We start from the raw sequence: 17,180 nt of genomic DNA on the forward strand, positions 1-17,180 counted from the left end.
CGGCCCCGGGGGGTAAGCAGCCAATCCCCGAGCGGGGGCGGGCCTCCTCGCCGTCAGAGCTGTTTGAAACTTGAGGACATTCCAGGGAATCTTGGAGCGCTGTGTGACCAAATTTAGTACAGAGCATTTAGCCTTTTAAAGACAAGGGGGCCACGCAATGAGAAAAAGATACAAAAATGTGGAGGCTGGCAGGAGCAGACGAGAGCCACAGAGAGCCAGGAAAGCGGGCAGGACGCGGGCTTCCCGAGCGGCCGGCGAGGCCTGTCCTGTTCAGTGCACGCGTGGCGCCCCGCCAGCGTGGACGGCGCTGTGGTCAGCGCGTGGTCCGCGGCCTCCTTTCTACTGTATTTGGTAATGTGCTGGGGACTCCCCAGTTCTGCAACCCCAGGAAAGGGACACGACTCCAGAAGCTCCGAGCCACCCCGCCCACCCACTCTTCTCTGCCCAGGAGCCTGTGGGCCTGGCATCAGTATCGAGACTCCAGGCTGCCCGGGGCCACTTCCTGAGAGAGAGGGACGAAGAAAGTCCTCTCTGTGTTCCCAGACAGGAAACAGCAGCGTTTGGGGGAGAAAGTGGGACGTGCAGGGGTCAGGGAACTCTGAAGGGCTGCCGGCTTCCAGAAGCCTGAGGAGGAGGGCTCCAACCTCCCTCGCCGGTCTGCCCCTTCTTCTGCTGGAGCATCTCCTGTGTGGGCGTCGGGAGGAGCCCCAGGCCCCCAGCACATAGGAATCTGGAGCACGACTCGGGTGCTGTGTGTCTTCAGGGAAAGTCAACTCTGGCCATTAGGAGGGATGCTATTGCAATGGTCTGGCAGCTTTCGTTCAAGTTCTTCCACTGTGCATCCATCTTGCCGTCCTGCACAAGGCACAGGGACATTCAATCTCCTGTCACAAAGTCCCCTAGAAGCCCCAGTGTCACCCATCGCGTGGCGGCTTCCATCTTCCCTGGCGATGTTCCATCCTAAGCCAGAGAGAGACAGCCACACGTCGGCACTTACTGAGTCCAGGGACCAGCTGGGAGGAAAAATGGCCGTGGCATTGAGTGCCCGCTAGTCTCACTTCAGGATGAGGCTGGTGGGGGAGTGGGCTGGCTGATGGGACAGGAGTGCACAGGCAAGAGGGGTGGGGGAGCAGGGGCTGGGGGGCCCCGGGGCTGCTTCTTTTCAGAACACGTGCTGATGAGTGCTGACCACGCGACAGGGCCGCGGTCTAACAGCGAGGAATGTGACTAAAGACAGAAGATCAGTGTGTCCCTGCCTTCCTGGAGCCTCCAGTCTAGCGGTGAAGACAGTTAACAGACAAATACTTTCAAATAATTTATTTAAAAAAACAGAGAGCTCACAAAATGTCTCAGAAGAGGAGTGCAGGGGCAGCAGGAACATAGCAGAGAGGCTGGTTTCACGGTTCACACTCAGGCTCCTGGGGCGGCTGACCTGGCCCCCTAGGTCCTAGGCCTGCTGCTCACCCCACACCGGGTTCTGGCCAGCCACCTCCTCCTCTAAGATCCAGCTCCATCATCTGTCAAATAAGGACAGCCCTGTGCCAGCCTTGGAGGGTGGCTGTGGGCGTCAGATGTGAGGCCTGTGGCTAATAAGGCTGACGGGCGGTGAGCATGCAGTCACCGGCTGCAGGTGTCATGATCACGCACATTTACTTCCCAGTCTGGGTTCTGTTCTCCATATCCCACCTCCTCTCTCATCCTTGTTTTTCCAACCTTCAGCGAAAACTACCCTCAACACACATGCATATGCAGGGGCACACATGTGTGTACACACTCATCGTTTCACCTGGTTCTCATCATTCACTTATTCATTCATTCAAGGCTGGTCTGTTTATATCCCTCTCCCTCCCACCCACACCCCCTCACTGACCAGGCCCTATTGAGAGATACGAGAATAATTACGGTGAGGTCATTCGCTTTCAAATGTAAAATCCATTGAGGTAAAAAACCCCTACATGTGCTATAAGGGGAAGTACTAATAAAACCGGAGCAGGGAAGCAAGTGCCCAGAGCTCCAGGGAGACATACTGATCCTGTGGGGAGTCAGGCAGCCCCCAGTGGGCACACCGAGGCCCTGGGCTGGCCCGGGGGGCTCCGGGGGCCTTGAGGCCAGAAATGTCTCTCGCTCCCACTCCCCAACTATCTGTCTGGGCCTCTCTCCCACCCAGAAGAGGCGCCGTCTTCTGGGACCCCAGCTTTGGTACCATCCCAGCCAGCTTCTTGATGAGGCAGGTGAAAGCAGCTCTGTCCAGCCCCGAAGCACACTTCCTTCTGAGGAAGGGTCATCTAGGACCAGGCCACCTGGTTTCAGCAGTCGTCTCTTCCTCCAGGTTCTAAACACAAAATACAAAGCAGAGCTTCCACACTTGCAGGGCAGGACTCACGGCCTCCTAACCAGAGTGAGGGGGTTATGGGACGGCTTAGCCCCCAGAGAAAACCCAGCACTACTGTGACAGAAGGAAGAAAGGCCCGGGACCCCAAACTCTGCCCAAAAGGTGTGGTACATGTGGCGGACAGGGAACTAGAAGCAATTAACTAATGCTTAGAGTGGCTCTCAGCTGGACTGAGTAACCCCAGGAAAGTCACATTTTCAGGACTATAGGGTGGCAGTATAGTGTGGCAGATAAGGCCATGGGCTCCAGAGTCGAATGACATAGACTCAAATCTTAGATGTGTGCCCTCGAGTGAGTTATTTACCCTTTATGAGCTTCAGGAAATGGAAAACAAGGATCCTAGAAGTACCTGGAGAAAGAAGAATACTTACTGCAAGCATTATGGAGTTATTAAAGATATCAAATACAATGACGCACACCAAGTAAGCAGCAGGGTGGCGGACACTGTGAGCACTTGGTCTGTGCGGACTCAGTTTACGGCCATCCCAGCTTTCTCCTCTTGGGGAGGCGGGAAGTTCCTCTGGAGAAGCAGACTGTCTCTGAAGCCAGCCACTGGCCTGGCCCACACTCCTGGGAGGAGCGGAACTAGGCAGAGGAGAGCTCCAAGACAGAGCACAGACACACATCTTCCTGAAAAGAGGGTGGGGGAGGGGAGAGAGGGCAGAAAAGAGCCCGCCTAAACCCCCATCAGGCCCCAGTCATAGACTAGAGCCCCAACCCAGAGCCAGAGGTGGTGCCAGCCTCACTCATCCACAGCCATCAGGCCAGGTGGGGCTGGGGGCGGCGACCTCCTGCTGGGTGGAGCTCTTGAGGCCCCCAAGCCTCTGGCTCAGTGGAGCCCAACCCACTGGGGAGCAGGACCCTCTAAGGGGCTGTGGGTTCTGAAAACGTGCATCCCTCCACAGGTGTGAGTGTGCAGAAGGCTTCTCCCTTGCATCCTCCACCCAAGATGCTGTCAGCCTGAGAGCTCCCTGTCTACAGGAAAGACATTCTGGAGGGAAGTCCCCCAGCTACTTGAATAAAGTAGACACAACTTGAATACATCGCTATTACCCTGGAGGGCAGATAATCTGCTCCAGTGAGGGGAGAGAGAGAGCTGTCCCTTCAGTGTCCTGGAGCGTGAAGACGAGGCAGTCCTGTCTCCAACCTTGTCAAGAGACCTGCTTATAGCAACGGTTTCCAAGGGGTGACCTTCTCATGCTGCGGTGTGTAGAAACCCCCACGTCGAGAGCCCCACGGGTTACAGCGGCCCAGATTATCACAAACATTTAAGGGACATCCACTGCCTCTCGGCGCTGAGACTGAAAGTACCTTGGCACTGCCTGCCCTCACGGAGCTCCGGGGAGTCGGTGGAGCCTCACCCACCCAGACGACGCAGGCAGCATTAATTCACACTTGACAGCCAGGTGCTAGAACAAAGAAACGCGTCCGGGAGTTCGGGGAACCCTAGCGGAGCGACCCGGGTACTTCAGTGTTGGGTACCTCTCCGCACCTGGCGCCCTGCCCCGCCCCCGGCACCCTACGCCCCGCCCCGCTGTCCACACGCCCCGCCCTATGCTCCGGAGCCCCGCCCACGCCCGGAGCCCCGCCCACGCCCGGAGCCCTGCCCCCTCAGCCCCTACCTCTGCGTCGGAGTCCCGCCCCCTCCCCCACCCGGAGCCCCGCCTTCCGCCCCGCCGCTCATCCCCGGCTCCGATTGGCTGCAGTAGGAGGCGGCGAGCCAATCCTCGCAAAGTCTAACGCCCTCCTTCTGGGATCACTTCCGCCGCGGGGCAGGTCCGGCTCCGTTCGCCCGGCGTCGCGGAGCCGCGGAGTCAAGATGGAGGAGTACGCGCGCGAGCCCTGGTGAGCCTGCCTGCCGCCTGACCCGCTGCCGCCGCCGGCCCCGGATCCCTGGGTCCCCGGGTCGAGGCCGCTCTCAGCCGCGGGCACGGCAGCGCCAGGGGCCGTGGGCACCCGGGCGTTAGCAGCCGGCTGGGGCCACCGGGGCTGCTCCCGTTGACCTTGCGGCTGCTTGAGGGCGCCCCGGCTCGGCTGTGCCGCCGCGACCCCTGCCCCGCGGCATGTGGGGAGCATCCCCGCTGCCCGCTGGCGATCCTGGGCTCGTCCTTGCGTCCGCGCGGCTCGCCCTGCGAGGGGAGGCGGCGGTGTCCTGGGAAGGTCCGCGTGGCGCGGCTGCTTCGGTCCGGGCGGTGGGGAAGGGGACCCGGGCGGTGGGGTCGGGGCGGGGAAAACGGGGAGAGTGGAGTGTGCTCTCCAAGTCGCCGACAGCGGTCCGTTCGTTCGGCACCTAGCGAGGTCTGTCCCAGGAATGAACGCGTGGAGAAGTCAGGCACTCACACGGTTTAAGGCTTCTGGGGTCATGAATGACAAATCAAATCTTGTTATTTGAGTTCTTGTGTAAGAGCAGGAACCAGGGTGTTCTCCATTTGTGTGAAAGGGCCCAGGGCTTCACTCTTTGACATTGCCGCGCCAGCCATGCTGCTGATTTGTGCTATTTTCCTCTCCGAAATGAGATACGGAGTGTATGTTTCAGCGCCTCCCAGCTCCTTAAGTTTATCTTCCCAAAGGTAGTGGTCCCCCTTCCCGGTGGTGCTCAGGTGTGCAGGGCTCCGCACCCTGTGCACTGCTGTCACTTGCTCCTCAGTGTGATGTGACACAGGGTGGTAGGAGGGGGAAATATTTGACTTTGTTGGGTTAAAGATTTTTATGGAATATTAAATTTTCATTCTGTATTCAGTTTGTTCAGTCCCTAAGTTGTGTTTGACCCTTTGCGACCCCATGGACTGCTGCACACCAGGCTTCCCTGTCCTTTACTATCTCCTGGAGTTTGCTCAAACTCAGGTCCATTGAGTCGGTGATGCCATCCAACTATCTCATCCTCTGTTGCCCCTTCCTCCTCCTGCCCTCAGTCCTTTCCAGGGAGTCAGCTCTTCGCATCAGGTGGCCAGAGTATTGAAGCTTCAGCTTCAGTCCTTCCAATGGATACTCAGGGTTGATTTCTTTTAGGATTCATGGGTTTGATGATCTTGCAGTCCACGGGACTCTCAAGAGTCTTCTCCAGCACCACAATTTGAAAACATCAATTCTTCAGCACTCAGCCTTGTCTGAGTGTGGTTCAACTCTCACATCTGTACATGAATACTGGAAAAACCATTGCTTTGACCATACGGACCTTTGTTGGCAAAGTGATGTCTCTGCTTTTTAATACAGTGTCTAGGTTTGTCATAGCTTTCCTTCCAGGGAGCAAGTGTCTTTTAATTTCATGTCTCCAGTCATCATCCGCAGTGATTTTGGAGCCCAAGAAAAGAAAGTCTGTTACTGTTTCTACTTTTTCCCCATCTATTTGATGGGACCCGATGCCTTGATCTTGTTAGTTTTTTGAACATTGGGTTTTAAGCCACCATTTCACTTTCTCACCTCATCGGGAGGCTCTTTAGTTCCATCCTGAGTATGTCATAGGTACTTCATCATCTTACTCTTTGATCACATGTTCTCCGAAGCCCTTGGTCTGTGGTAGAAAGAACTTGGAGGCTTTGGAGTACTAGATTTTTCGTACTTAAATTGGTTCTATCAATACCTGTATGATCTTGTTCAAAGTGCTTAATCTCTGAGCCTCTGTTCATCTGTAAAATGGCGAGGAGACAGGAATATTCTTCTGCAAAGTTAAAAGAGTAGGCAGTCTGTAAGGGCCTCCCTGGTAACTCAGATGGTAAAGAATCTGCCTGCAATATAGGAGACCTGGGTTCAGTCCCTGGATTGGGATGATCCCCTGGAGTAGGAAATGGCAACCCACTCCAGTATTCTTGCCTGGAAAATCCCATGGACGGAGAAGCCTGGTGGGTTACAGTCCATGGCATTGCAAAAAGTCGGACACTACTGAGCAACTAACACTTCACTTCATAAGAAGATAGGCTGACTGCCTTGAAAGTCAGGTTATTTGCTTTAAAAGCCACCTAAACCATTTATTGTTCAGTCACTCAGTCTTGTCTGACTCCTTGCGTCCCCATCCCCATGGACTTTAGCCCGCCAGACCCCTCTGTCCATGCCATTCTCCGGGCAGGAATCCTGGAGTGGGTTGCCGGTAGATCTTCAGGGCATCTTCCCGACCCAGAGATTGACCCTGTGTCTCCTGCATTGGCAGGAGGATTCTTTATCACTGAGCCGCCAGGAAACCGACCACATTGGACATTTTAAAATTGTTAACTTTTGATCTTGTGATTCATTATTGGTTCTCAGTCGCCCTGTGTTTTCCTGGCATTTATATTTGGAGTCTGGGTCCGACTTTGCTCTTGTGTGTCTGGCACATCCCTGAGGGAACACTGATTTCCGCAGATGTAGTTCAGAAGCTGTTTCCATCTTGCATTTGTTTTAGACATCATCTTGTGGAATGCTGTGGCTGCTCTCTGATCTGAATCCTGCTGTTTTTCACTGATTTTTTAAATGCTCATTTCCATTCTGATTATAGGATCATTAACTTTTTAAAGTTAGTGACTCTCCTTTGTCTCCCCCCCCCGCCCCCTCCCTTGGCTGCACCAAGTGGCTTGTGGGAGCTTCCCCAACCAGGGATCAAACTCGGCCTCAGCAGTGAAAGCACCAAGTCTCACCACTGGACCACCAGGGGAATGCACCTCTATTAATATTTCTACCATTTTGAGGAAAATTTCCTAACCCTTTTTAGTCTCAGAGCACTGCTTCTTAATCTTTTAGAGTGAAGTCAGGTTGCCCATGGGTTGTGCTGACTTTAGACTCTGATTTGAGTAGGTTGTGGGTGGAACCTGCCCAAAGTCTGCATTTGCTGATTTTGCTTTCAGGCTCGTTGAAGGAAGCCTGGGTAGCCAGACCCGTAGCATCAGGCTGGCAGTTGGATATCTGTTGCATGAGATGGTCATTCTGTACCAGCCTCTGGTTTGTATTAGGCTTGGAAAGGAAAAGGTGTTTCAGCTTCAGGATTTTGTATTTCTATCTTGCAAAGTCAGAAATGACTCATTATTCAGATTCCTCAGCAGCAGTGATGCACTGAACTCACATGTTTACTTGAGCGGGTGGATTGCCCACTTGACCCTGGAGGTTAGAAAAGACATTCATGAACTGGATTATTCACAGACTTGTTGTTTTTTTTTTTAAACATTTATTTATTTGGCTGTCTCCAGGTCTCTGTTGTGGCACGTGGGATCTCATTCCCTCACCAGGGATAGAGCCCAGGTCCCCTGCACTGGGAGCTGGGCATCTCACCCACTGGGCCGCTAGGGAAGTCCCTGCCCACAGACTTGTTTCGTTTTGGCCATGCCTTGCAGAACCTTAGCTCCCCAACCAGGGATGGAGCCCAGGGCCACCACAGTGAAAGAACTGAGGCCTAACCACTGACCGCCAGGGAATTCCCATTCACAGACTAAATTTTTATCTTTTTTTTCATTTATTTTTATTAGTTGGAGGCTAATTACTTTACAATATTGTAGTGGTTTTTGCCATACACTGACATGAATCAGCCATGGATTTACATGTGTTCCCCATCCCAATCCCCCCTCCCGCCTCCCTCCCCATCCCATCCCTCTGGGTCATCCCAGTGCACCAGCCCTGAGCACTTGTCTCATGCATCCAGCCTGGGCTGGTGATCTGTTTCACCCTTGATAGTATACTTATTTCAATGCTATTCTCTCAGATCATCCCACCCTCGCCTTCTTTCATAGAGTCCAAAAGTCTGTCCTGTACATCTGTGTCTCTTTTTCTGTCTTGCATATAGGGTTATCGTTACCATCTTTCTAAATTCCATATATATGTGTTAGTATACTGTATTGGTGTTTATCTTTCTGGCTTACTTCACTCTGTATAATGGGCTCCAGTTTCATCCATCTCAGAACTGATTCAAATGAATTCTTTTTTAGTGGCTGAGTAATATTCCATTGTGTATATGTACCACAGCTTTCTTATCCATTCGTCTGCTGATGGGCATCTAGGTTGCTTCCATGTCCTGGCTATTATAAACAGTGCTGCGATGAACATTGGGGTGCACGTGTCTCTTTCAGATCTGGTTTCCTCGGTGTGTATGCCCACGAGTGGAATTGCTGGGTCATATGGCAGTTCTGTTTCCAGTTTTTAAAGGAATCTCCACACTGTTCTCCATAGTGGCTGTACTAGTTTGCATTCCCACCAACAGTGTAAGAGGGTTCCCTTTTCTCCACACCCTCTCCAGCATTTATTGCTTGTAGACTTTTGGATAGCAGCCATTCTGACTGGCGTGTAGTGGTACCTCATTGAGGTTTTGATTTGCATTTCTCTGATAATGAGTGATGTTGAGCATCTTTTCATGTGTTTGTTAGCCATCTGTATGTCTTCTTTGGAGAGATGTCTGTTTAGATCTTTGACCCATTTTTTGATTCGGTCATTTATTTTTCTGGAATTGAGCTGCAGGAGTTGCTTGTATATTTTTGAGATTAATCTTGTCTGTTTCTTCAGTTGCTATTATTTTCTCCCATTCTGAAGGCTGTCTTTTCACCTTGCTTATAGTTTCCTTTGTTGTGCAAAAGCTTTTAAGTTTAATTAGGTCTCATTTGTTTATTTTTGCTTTTATTTCCCGTATTCTGGGAGGTGGGTCATAGAGGATCTTGCTATGATTTATGTCGGAGAGTGTTTTGCCTATGTTCTCCTCTAGGAGTTTTATAGTTTCTGGTCTTACATTTAGATCTTTAATCCATGTTGAGTTTATTTTTGTGTATGGTGTTAGAAAGTATTCTAGTTTCATTCTTTTACAAGTGGTTGACCAGTTTTCCCAGCACCACTTGTTAAAGAGGTTGTCTTTTTTCCATTGTATCTCCTTGCCTCCTTTGCACAGACTAACTCTTTAGTAAGCAGATGCCTGGAGTACTAGTCCCATCCCACTGACCGCGTTGACCAGACGCCACTGCGCTGCATGAGCTGGGCGGCTGCATGTGGAGACCAGGTTTGCAGGTTTAACCCTGATGAGTGGATGTTAGGGGCACCGATGTGCTAAGTGCATCTGATACAAACTCAAGTTCCAAGTGCTAACTTGGACTCAGTAAACCCAAAAAGAAGTTTTAAAATTTAAATATTAAATAGTGTGTCTTCCTCTGCACCTGTTGAAGCCTTATTCTTTGGGTCTCAGCTTTAAATTTTGCTCCATCTGGAGAGTTTAGCTTGATCACGAGGCAGTTGGATCACCATTTGGTTATAGTGTAATTTCCTAGTGCTTGTTAATCCGCTTTGCACCATGCCGACTTAGCACAGATGCACCAGCAGTTGAGTGAGTGAGGAAGCACTGTGAACAGTAGGGAGCTGAAGCCAGTTCACTCCCTCGGCTTAGAGGACTGGGGCGGAGCAGCTCCATCTGTTCGGGATCCTTCTCTGTGTTCTGTGGGCCAGACGTTCCTGGTTGCCGTGGGCCCTGCATTGGCATCTGGTGTGTCTCTTGTCAGCAAGGGGCTCTGTGGCTTATAGATGAGAAGTACGCTCATCTTGTGTCTTCTCTCTTTCCTGTTCTCAGCCCCTGGCGCATTGTGGACGACTGCGGTGGGGCCTTTACAATGGGAACCATAGGTGGTGGGATCTTCCAGGCAATCAAAGGCTTCCGCAATTCTCCAGTGGTAAGTGGGGGACCAGGCTCATGTTACCATCAGGTGATCGCTGTTTGCTAGTATCACTTGGGCCTGTCAGTGGGTTGGAAACGTGTTATTCTCCTTTTGTTTCCTTACAGGGAGTAAACCACAGACTAAGGGGGAGTTTGACAGCTGTTAAAACCAGGGCCCCGCAGCTGGGAGGTAAGCAGAGTGTTGCTGTTTGAGCTCTAAACGATTTTTTTCCCTGTTTTTTTTTTTTTTTTTTTTTTCAGATGAAGCTCTGTTTTTTGTTTTTTGTCCCCTTTTCTTTTTTACATTTTACTAGTTAGTAATTTTAGTTAGGTCTAAATAACTGCTTGTCCCCTTCTGAGGTTCTTGGTTTATGATTAACTTTAACTTACATTGTTGCATCCAGTTGAAAATCTGTCCTTCGGAAGCTTGGTGGTGTTCTGATTCTGTTTGCCTTTGTTTTATTTCCCCTCTTATCCAGAAGGAAAACAGTGTGTCCACAGCTTAGGTTTGTGAGTCTGGAGCGAGTGTCCAGGGTGACGTGAAGCTGACGCGGGTATGAGTGGAAGGGTTGGGGTTCATGAGAGCTTGTTGGACATCCGTGCAGGAGTGGAGGGGATGATGTTCATCACATTCTTTAGGCTTGGTTACTCGGAAGCTGGGAGAAGAGGGGGCAGGAAAGCTGGACGCTGGTATTCACTTACAGAGACTGTCAGGCTGAAGGGACCACATGCCGCACAGAAGCGGAGCCTGCACCTAGCCTCCCCTTAGCCTGTGCGTCAGAAGAGATGGTCTCTCTTTGTCTTTATAGCATTTTTTCTCTTTAGAAGGTAGTAGCTGGCCTATGTTGTTTATTGAGTGCTTGTCATGTGCTGAGCACTCCAAGTGTTTTATTATTTTATTTAGTCCTCATAGCAACACAGAGGTAAGTAATATTATCTCTGTTTTCCAACGGAGGAAATGGGGGCTCCAAGGTTGAAGTGATGGTGTATCTGTTTCCTGTTCTTCCCACTGTAATAGTTGGACACCTTGGAGAGTAAACGGCCTCATTTTCCTCTGACCTAGTGGTTACCACGTTGTTCAGGAGTGATGAGTAGTAAAGAAGCATACACGCCACCCTGACCTTCGATAAACACAGAAGTCCTGCGGGTGTTAGCAGGCGTCTTGAGAGGCTGCTTCTGTCACGCGTTTTCAGTGAATAGAAGAACAGGTGACGGTCACAGCCAGGATCGGCCTAAGGAGACGCCACAGCTGAGCGTGAGGTGGGGCCGAAAACAGACGTAAAAACTGAGGATCTGAGTTTAGTGCAGGTGGCAGTTAACAATGTGCAATGTTTGGGACTCCCTGGTGGTCCAGGGTTAGGGGTCTGCCTTGCAGCGCAGGGGACATGGGCTCAACCCCTGGGCAGGGGTGCGTGGAGCGGCTGAGCCCGTCGCCACGGCTGCTGGAGCCCATGTATGTACCTAGAGCCCAGACTGCAACAGGAGAAGCCGCGACAGGAAGACCCCTGCACACGGTGGCTAGAGAGGAGACGCCCGCCAAAAATAGAGAGGAGCCCTCCCACAACTAGAGAGGAGACCCCCCACTGGAACCAGAGAGGAGCCCTGCCATCACAACCAGAGAGAGCCCTCACCCAGCAAAGAAGACCCCGTGCAACCAAAATGAATTAATTAAAAAACATTATTTAAAATAAATACAAGTACAGGGATGGCACTTACGAGTTTGATTCAGGGAGTGTAGACTGAGCTCTTCCAGTCGAGCTCCTGGGAAGGGCAGCATGGGAAAGCCATAGCTGTGTCCTGAAAGGTCTTCTATTTCCAGAGTGGAACCAAGATGCTTTGACACGTCCCCGCTCTTCCCGCCCGTCCTCGCACCTGGACTCATCCCGAGTGTAGTCAGCCGTTCCTTCCCGTTGAGAACGGTACTTGGAAGCACAGTCTGGGCCCTAGTATCGTTGCTGTGGGCTGTAGTTGCTCCCAGGCCTTCCTAGGAGCGTCCTGTGTATTTACTATATACACGTGGACCCTCTGACCACATACGTATGCACACAGTCTCGATCTGTTTTCTGTGTACCTGTGTGTATTAGGAATCAGGGGTTCACAGGGATAGCCCTGATTCCAGTCCAGGCCCACAGATTCCTCCTCCTTTTTCCCTTTGTATACCTTCCTCCCTGCCTGACACCCTTCCACACGGGCACACGGACCCCCGTGCCTGGGACTGTCTCTCCCGTGGACCCTGCTCACCTGCTCTGGCCGAGGCTGCCCTCTCGGGCCCCTGTCTTCGTGGACCAGTCTCCACTCTCATCAGCATCTGGCTCACCCCGGCAGGCATCCTTGGAGTGGGAGGGTCAGACCTTGTGAAGGAGTGGAGCAGGTGGGCCTTGTCTGAGTGTGGACAGGTGACTGACACCCCTGGGCATCATCTCTCGCAGGGCAGGGCTCCCCTGAGCCAGAAGTGGTGACTCAGTCCTGTCCTCTGGGGCGTCTGGTGCAGGGCCCGCGGTGAGAAGGCTGTGGCTCAGCTGACCCTGGTCAGCCCACCCTGCGTCCGGAGGTTTCAGAGGGTGCAGGATCCTGGCACGGGGGCTCCTCAGGTCGTTTTTCTTACTTTTTAACTTGTAGTAAATACAAGAACCCTTTCTATGGAGTGCAAGCTGTGTGTTCATTTTAGAAGATTCGGAAAATAAAAGCACAAGGAAGTTGAATCGCCTGTTACCATCTGTCATCTGGAGATGCTGACAGTTGGACTCTTGGTGTCAGCTTTCTAGATTCTGTGTGCACTTCTACACTTGGACGTGTAGGTGCTTGTCATTTTTACAAACTAGTCACCATCTAGGAAGAGTTTAAGTGTGAAGTGATCTGACTGAGGGTTGCTTTTAGCTTCGTGCTTGAGGAGTAAAGGGTAGGGGGGAGGGGAGGGTAACCTCCATTCCTCGCGGCTCCACAGCTCTCACCACTCAGATCACCCTTAGCTCTGAGCGTGTCTTGACTCGTGACGCCGCAGAGCACCTGGGCATCTCCTGTGTTCTCATCGCTGATTCCACAGAGCCGGTGCTGAGTGGCTCTGACTGAAGGAAAGGAAGAGACGAAAGGGGAAGCTGCGTTAAAGGAGCGGAACAGGCGCACACGCTCTGCCGGAGCGGTGCTGAGCGTGCGGAGCCCAGTCTGCCGAGGCTTCGGGCCGTGGCTGATCTCTCACTGATGCGTACAGCCCAAGCTTTATTAAAAAGATAAGCATTCTGACTTGTTCAGTGCTTAGAGTGCGAGAGTTCTAAGAATATAGTGAGTGTTGTTATTTAAGCTTGTTTTTGAATATAACATTTAAAATGTGAGAACAATGAAATGTGTTTTGTTTCTTTAATAAAACAGGTAGCTTCGCAGTTTGGGGAGGCCTGTTTTCCATGATCGACTGCAGTATGGTTCAGGTCCGAGGGAAGGAAGACCCCTGGAACTCCATCACGAGCGGTGCCTTAACCGGAGCCATCCTGGCGGCAAGAAGTAAGACGCATGTGTGCGTGTCGGCCGTCTGACCCTCAGCACGCCTGTAGCGGCTGAACCGAGCCTTGTGTCCGTCAGTTTAGTGTGGGTGCGAGTGTGAGCTGGGGAAAGTGGAAGGATCTGTTACTTGGAACGTTGAGCGTGCGAGCGCCTGGGGCTCCGACCAGTAACCGCGTGGTCAGAGCAGCTCACCGTCTAGTTCTCCACCAACCATGAGCCGGCCTCGCCCTCCTCAGTCTGCAGTGAGTCATGGGCCTGCTGCACAGCACTGTTCAGAGCGTAGAGCGCAGAACCTTCCAGGTCCCTGGGGTTATGGCGGCCCAGAACGCCTCTGGGCCTGGGGGTGAGCTGAGGTCACCAGGTGGCGAGGGTGTGGGCTTTGTGGGTCGTGGCGCCTCTGTCACAAGCACTCAACTCTGCCGTCACAGCCAGCGAGCCGCTGCAGACCGTGCGTGAGTGCATGTGCATGTTGTTCCAATAAAGCTTTATTTATAGAAACAGGCTGTGAGCTGGATTTGACCTGTGGGCCCCAGGTGGTTGACCCCAGTGTTGGTCAGAGAGAAAGAGGGTTTGGGAATGGGGGCAGCAGGTGCCCTTGGACAAGTCTCTCCTTCAGCGAACCTGATGTTAACCTGCATCTCTGCTTCTCTCTCTAACCAATGTCCTCAGACGGACCAGTGGCCATGGTCGGGTCGGCTGCCATGGGTGGCGTTCTCCTGGCTCTCATCGAAGGGGCTGGTATCTTGTTGACGCGCTTTGCCTCTGCCCAGTTTCCCAACGGTGAGTCGTCAGTTAGCACACAACTCAGGCATCTGGAATGAAACATATTCTGTCTGCTAAAATGTGGTCATTTGAGCTCCATGAACTATGGATGAATGTACCGAGCTTGGTGACGATTGTGGTCACAGGGGCAGTTCTGGTCCAAAAGGTTGGTGTGGGTGCAGTGGACTGTGTTTGTTCACAGGAACAGAGTGCTCGCCAAGATGGCCTGCCCGGATCTTTGCTCACAGCTCTCAGGCCTTGTCAGTACTCACCCGCTTCTTGTAAGAGACTGCTGACCACTTCAGAGCTGTGTGAAGGGAGGCCTTGCAGATGCGGGGGCGTCACATGACCAGTCTGTGTCCTGTGCCGTGTGTGTGCGCCGGGGCAGTGGGCACGTGGGTCTGGCACATGCACAGGCGAGTGGGGCGAGACCTGGTGGTGGTGCTTCTCGGGGGAAGGTGGCCCCTGGTTGGGGGCTCGCTCTAGAGCTGGCAGGGAGAGCTGTTTGAAGTTTGTGGTATGGCATGTTGCTGCCTGCCCCTCCTGTCCAGCGCCAGGGAACGTGCTGGGCAGTCAGCTGGGCCGCCAGCATCCATGACGTGGCCAGGCAGTGTCTGCTCCGCAGTCAACATGTGCGGGTTCTTGTAAATTAGAAAACTTGAGTTGTCTAAACAGGAATATTCCTTGATGTCGTAAGGCAGCAGAAAGACACAGGATCATTGGGGGGTGGGGGTGAGGGTTGAAAGTTATTTTTGGAGCTTGGAAACTATTTGGCACAGAGCTTGGAGCCGGTCACAGCTTCCAGTTCAGTTCGGTTTCCCTGATGCGGGGTGTTCTGGGGCAGGGCTCGCAGAGGCTTGCTCAGCACGCCAGTGGGTGACCTAGGTGGACCCTGGCCCTCACACCTCCCTTCTGTTTTCAGCCATCACTTCGTAATACTCTGTTGTGATTTTGCTTTTGCTTTTCAGTTTAATGCTTCAGTGTGAAAGATTTCACATAAAACATCAGAAAAGTTGCATATTGTCAGGAATTCGGAAATTGACATAATGAGAGCTCAGTCACACCATCTTGTGGGATCTAGCCTTGTTTCCCTGGCTTTAGGCTTCTGTCCTCAGAAGGAAGAGCTGAAGGAAATGCTTTTTATCTTAGATTGAGATGTTTCCAAAAAGCTTTGTGGGGAAGTGGAAGTGTTTGAAAAGTTAATTGTGTTTCCAATTAACTTACATGAAAAAGTTCGTAAAAAATAAAACTGTATCCAAATGGTAACAAGGGTTGTTTTTGGTTTATCTTTTCACCCAGTGTCTCCTCCAGCTTTCTGGAATGAACAGATATTTTAGAGTGAAGAAAGGCAATCACTGGAGTGAATGGAGCTCTAGAAAGAGCCCTCTTTCCCGCTTCCTCTTCCTCCCATCCTTCTTTAGTCTGCCTCAGTTTCCCCGAGGGAAGAAGGAGTGATCATTACCATTACAGGCTTTCTTTTAAAGAGCTATGTTTTACCTTGGGTCACACGCCGTCCCATCCTTCGAAAGCACCAGCTGCTGTACTTAGCACCTGTGTAAGCTAGGAGCAGGCCTGTCTTCCCATTGCAGAACCTGCTTCTTACATGCACCATTGTATAGATTGTATTACTGAGTTCTCTTGAAACATAACTGAAGTACTTAAACTTTGTGAAAATAATTTTAAATAGCTACTGAAAAATATGTCAGGAGGTGTGAGAGACTGGTGCGGTCTTGACATGGCAGTTTGCTCAGCAGATGCTTTAAACCTGGCGGGCTGCTCCTTGCTGTCATTAGTCCATCCGACTGCAGAGCATTTAGAGCTGTCCATCCAGGGGCGGGCAGGGGGCGCTGCCTCTGCCGGACCCCCCCCCCCCCCCCCCCCGCAGAGGCGGTCCCATGGGAATCGAGCAGCTCCACAAATGCTCAGATTACAGCCTGAATGTGGCAGGGTTTCTTTTTGAGTTGATTGATTTGCTCTCTACAGAGACTTGTTCCTTTAAACTACGTAGCATTTAGGTGGGGTTTAAATTCTCTCTGAACTGCAGGTCCTCCGTTTGCTGAAGACCCCTCCCAGTTGCCTTCAGCCCAGTTACCAGCCTCGCCCTTTGGGGAGTATCGACAATACCAGTAGGACTTCTCTCCCGGACTTCTACAGAGTGAGCTCAGTCTAAGGAAAGATGTCAGAAGATCAGGTTCAGCCTGGTTTTAAAACCTTGGGTGGGACAACTGTGGCCAAACAGGCTGTGAAGAGACTTTCAGCACCTTTTTGTATTTAAAAGAACATGGTTGGGGCGGGGGGTGGGGTGGGGTGGGGTGGGAATCTTAAAAGATAATACATTTATTTATTCACACTTGGATTGCATTTGTGATCAAAATAAATGTCTAAAATCCTTCGAAGGAAATACAGTGAGTGCTTAGAAGATGGAGGACCACACAGCAAGCAGCCAGGAAGCATGACTTTCCTTGGGGGCTTTTCTGCCTGGCTTTGTTCTGTTAGTCAAATAATAAAAAATGCCTGGAGATTGCTCTCTCTTTTAGGATGAGTTGTAGAGTTCTGCTTTTCATCCTCACATTCAGACAACGAGTCCCCTGACAACCGCGTGGGTCGGTGCACTGCACACGCTGCCCAGCCAGACGCCGCTCGGCCTCCCCCTGCTGGCACAGCGCGTCCTGGCTCATGGGTGTCAGCGGCAAGACACGAACTCCTCACCTTCTAGGCTGCTGGGTCTCGATTCTTAATAATCAGCAAAGCTTCCTTCCAGTAAACCCAGCTCTGTGTCAGAGGCTCACGGAGCAAGTAATAGCGCTGGAGAAGTCTGGTGTTTATTGCTTGCTGGAAAGTATATAAAAAACAGGTTTTGGTTTTTCTTTTTTCAGGTTGTTTTTAATGTATTGCAAGTCCTTGAACCTGATCTTTGTAAGGGGTGTCCTTTGGGGTCTGGTTGGG

General features: G+C 51.7%; 1 protein-coding gene across 1 annotated transcript; it reads left to right on the top strand.

The window, feature by feature from the left end:
- The first annotated feature begins 4,127 nt into the window (after nt 1-4,127).
- TIMM17A (translocase of inner mitochondrial membrane 17A) lies at nt 4,128-16,776 on the top strand. The gene is made up of 6 exons (XM_070473786.1): nt 4,128-4,237; nt 9,894-9,993; nt 10,104-10,167; nt 13,344-13,472; nt 14,142-14,252; nt 16,279-16,776. The coding sequence occupies exons 1-6, from the start codon at nt 4,212-4,214 to the stop codon at nt 16,362-16,364; spliced, it is 516 nt and encodes a 171-aa protein (XP_070329887.1). The 5' UTR covers nt 4,128-4,211; the 3' UTR covers nt 16,365-16,776.
- Nucleotides 16,777-17,180: the final 404 nt, after the last annotated feature.

The sequence above is a fragment of the Odocoileus virginianus genome, chromosome 11, assembly GCF_023699985.2.
Source record: "Odocoileus virginianus isolate 20LAN1187 ecotype Illinois chromosome 11, Ovbor_1.2, whole genome shotgun sequence".
Taxonomy (NCBI): Eukaryota; Metazoa; Chordata; class Mammalia; order Artiodactyla; family Cervidae; genus Odocoileus; species Odocoileus virginianus.